This window comes from Alternaria incomplexa, assembly GCF_024043165.1.
Source record: "Alternaria incomplexa strain BMP 0042 chromosome Unknown scaffold_4, whole genome shotgun sequence".
Taxonomy (NCBI): domain Eukaryota; kingdom Fungi; phylum Ascomycota; class Dothideomycetes; order Pleosporales; family Pleosporaceae; genus Alternaria; species Alternaria incomplexa.
In genome coordinates this window covers 472,959-474,818 of record NW_026249853.1, presented here as the reverse complement: position 1 = coordinate 474,818, position 1,860 = coordinate 472,959, and the positions used below count along the sequence as shown (strand labels likewise).

Sequence of the window (1,860 nt, the reverse complement as noted above, 5' to 3'; positions counted from 1 at the left end):
GCGTCTGTCATTGATCAACCCTGCATGCGGATGCAGTCGGCAGGCCACGCGAGTGGCGCGAAGAAGGAGATAAAGCTCGGCTGTTGTGTCACCGTCCATTAACTGACTCAATCGGTTAGTCGCTTGCGCCGCCATTGCGGCACAGCAATCCCATAATGACAACAGATGCGGTATATCCGGAACTATTCAACTTTCGCATCGCGACGAAGGAACAGTTGCAGTAGCTCATTGACGTGTACGATGCAATGCAATGCGATGCTATGCGACGTGATCAGAGGAATAGATGGTCCGACGAGCCGTGATCATGTACCAGTATAGAAGTTCAACGCAGTCCATGCCCAGGGGACGGCGAGACGCTCTGATAACACGTTTGATCCAAATACTTCCGAGTTCCATCAAGTCACTATCACACTATCAACTATGCGTTTCAATTCCTTGGTTCTTGCCGTCTTGGCGTCCAGCGGCTTCTATGCCAGTGCCTTGCCCGTTGAGCCGAAACGAGGTAAGCCGAGATCTAAAGTTGGCGGTCAATATGTCTTACTGAAACGCGAAACAGATGCTGCTGCTGTTGCCAAATCAGAGGCAGCTCCAGGCTTCAAGCCCGTGATCGTATGGGAGCACACGAACAGCGACGATGACGACGGCATGGTGTATCAATGGCGTCGCAAGGAGTAAAGAATCGGGAATGAGACCATCAAAAGTCAAGAACCACCGTCTTCGGTACTGAATGGAGGGACCGTCTCGATCCCGATCGTTAAGTTGAGCAAATGGAATGAGCTCATAATGTAACGCTCAATACAGACACCATGCTGTGAATGAATTGGACTCAGCTGTATTGTTTGCATGCCCCACTTACCCTTTCCACACTACCTCAACGATTGATAACGTCGAGCCTGGTGGTTGATATACCTCTCGCAACTGATACCTGGTATCAATTTTCTCGAGTAAGCCTTTCCAATCATTCAGATCGCGCTCTTTGGCATTTCCAATTTCCAACATAGTTAGATCCATGGCCCTGTGAGTCCTTGGTGAGAAGTACGCTGGCGTGAAGAGCTGCATACACGTACCTTAGCTTACGATCAAGATCATTGGGAAGCGCGCCAGGCGGAGGCATCAGCATATCCATGATCAGCAGCCTGGCGCCTGTCTTCAGTGCCGGTATCAACGCCTTTAACGTCTTAGTGCAATATTTGTCTGGCCAATTGTGCAATGTGTGTCGGTAGTAATAGACCTCAGCACCTTTTACTGGCTGCTCATCGAAGAAGTCGTGAGCCATGAACTCCACATTCAGGCCTTCCAATAATCTCGCATTCGCAACCACTCCAGGCAGATCTTGCACAATGAAGTGAAGGTCAGGGTACTTCCGCGCTAGTGCAAACGCTGCGTCGCCGTGAGAGCCACCGAGGTCGACCACCGTACCAGATGGCGTTGCAGCCCAGGGATATCCGTCCGTCAAGTGACGTAATGATAAGCCGTCGCCCTTGGTAAAGAAGCTCATGGCGCCACCAAAACGACGTGCGCGCTGCGGGTTCTGCGCTAACACGGCATGAAGCGGCAAGTTGGTATCATTGGCGAGCGCGAATCCCTGGGAATTTGGTCAGCTTGGATCGGTAAGTCGCTGTATGAGCTCACTGTTTCAGTAGGCTCCGCTGCCTGAGGCCATTTTGTGAGCGCGTCGACCACTTTATGGGCTGCAGGCCACATATCGTCCACTGACGCGCCAATCCAGTCTGCTACGCAGGCATCGTCCGCGATCTGTCTTGACGCTGCAGAATGGGCTATGACGCCGTACCTAGGCTCTTTGAAGATGCGATATGCAATGCCGAGGCGAAGGATCCGGGCTATGGCTCCTTCGTCCAT

At 52.0% G+C, this 1,860-nt stretch overlaps 1 protein-coding gene across 1 annotated transcript; it reads right to left on the bottom strand.

The window, feature by feature from the left end:
• Positions 1–958: 958 nt before the first annotated feature.
• J4E90_003354 (uncharacterized protein) lies at positions 959–1,860 on the bottom strand (the record flags this gene model as incomplete). Its single annotated transcript, XM_051432925.1, has 2 exons — positions 959–1,585; positions 1,633–1,860. The coding sequence occupies 2 exons, from the start codon at positions 1,858–1,860 to the stop codon at positions 959–961; spliced, it is 855 nt and encodes a 284-aa protein (XP_051292823.1).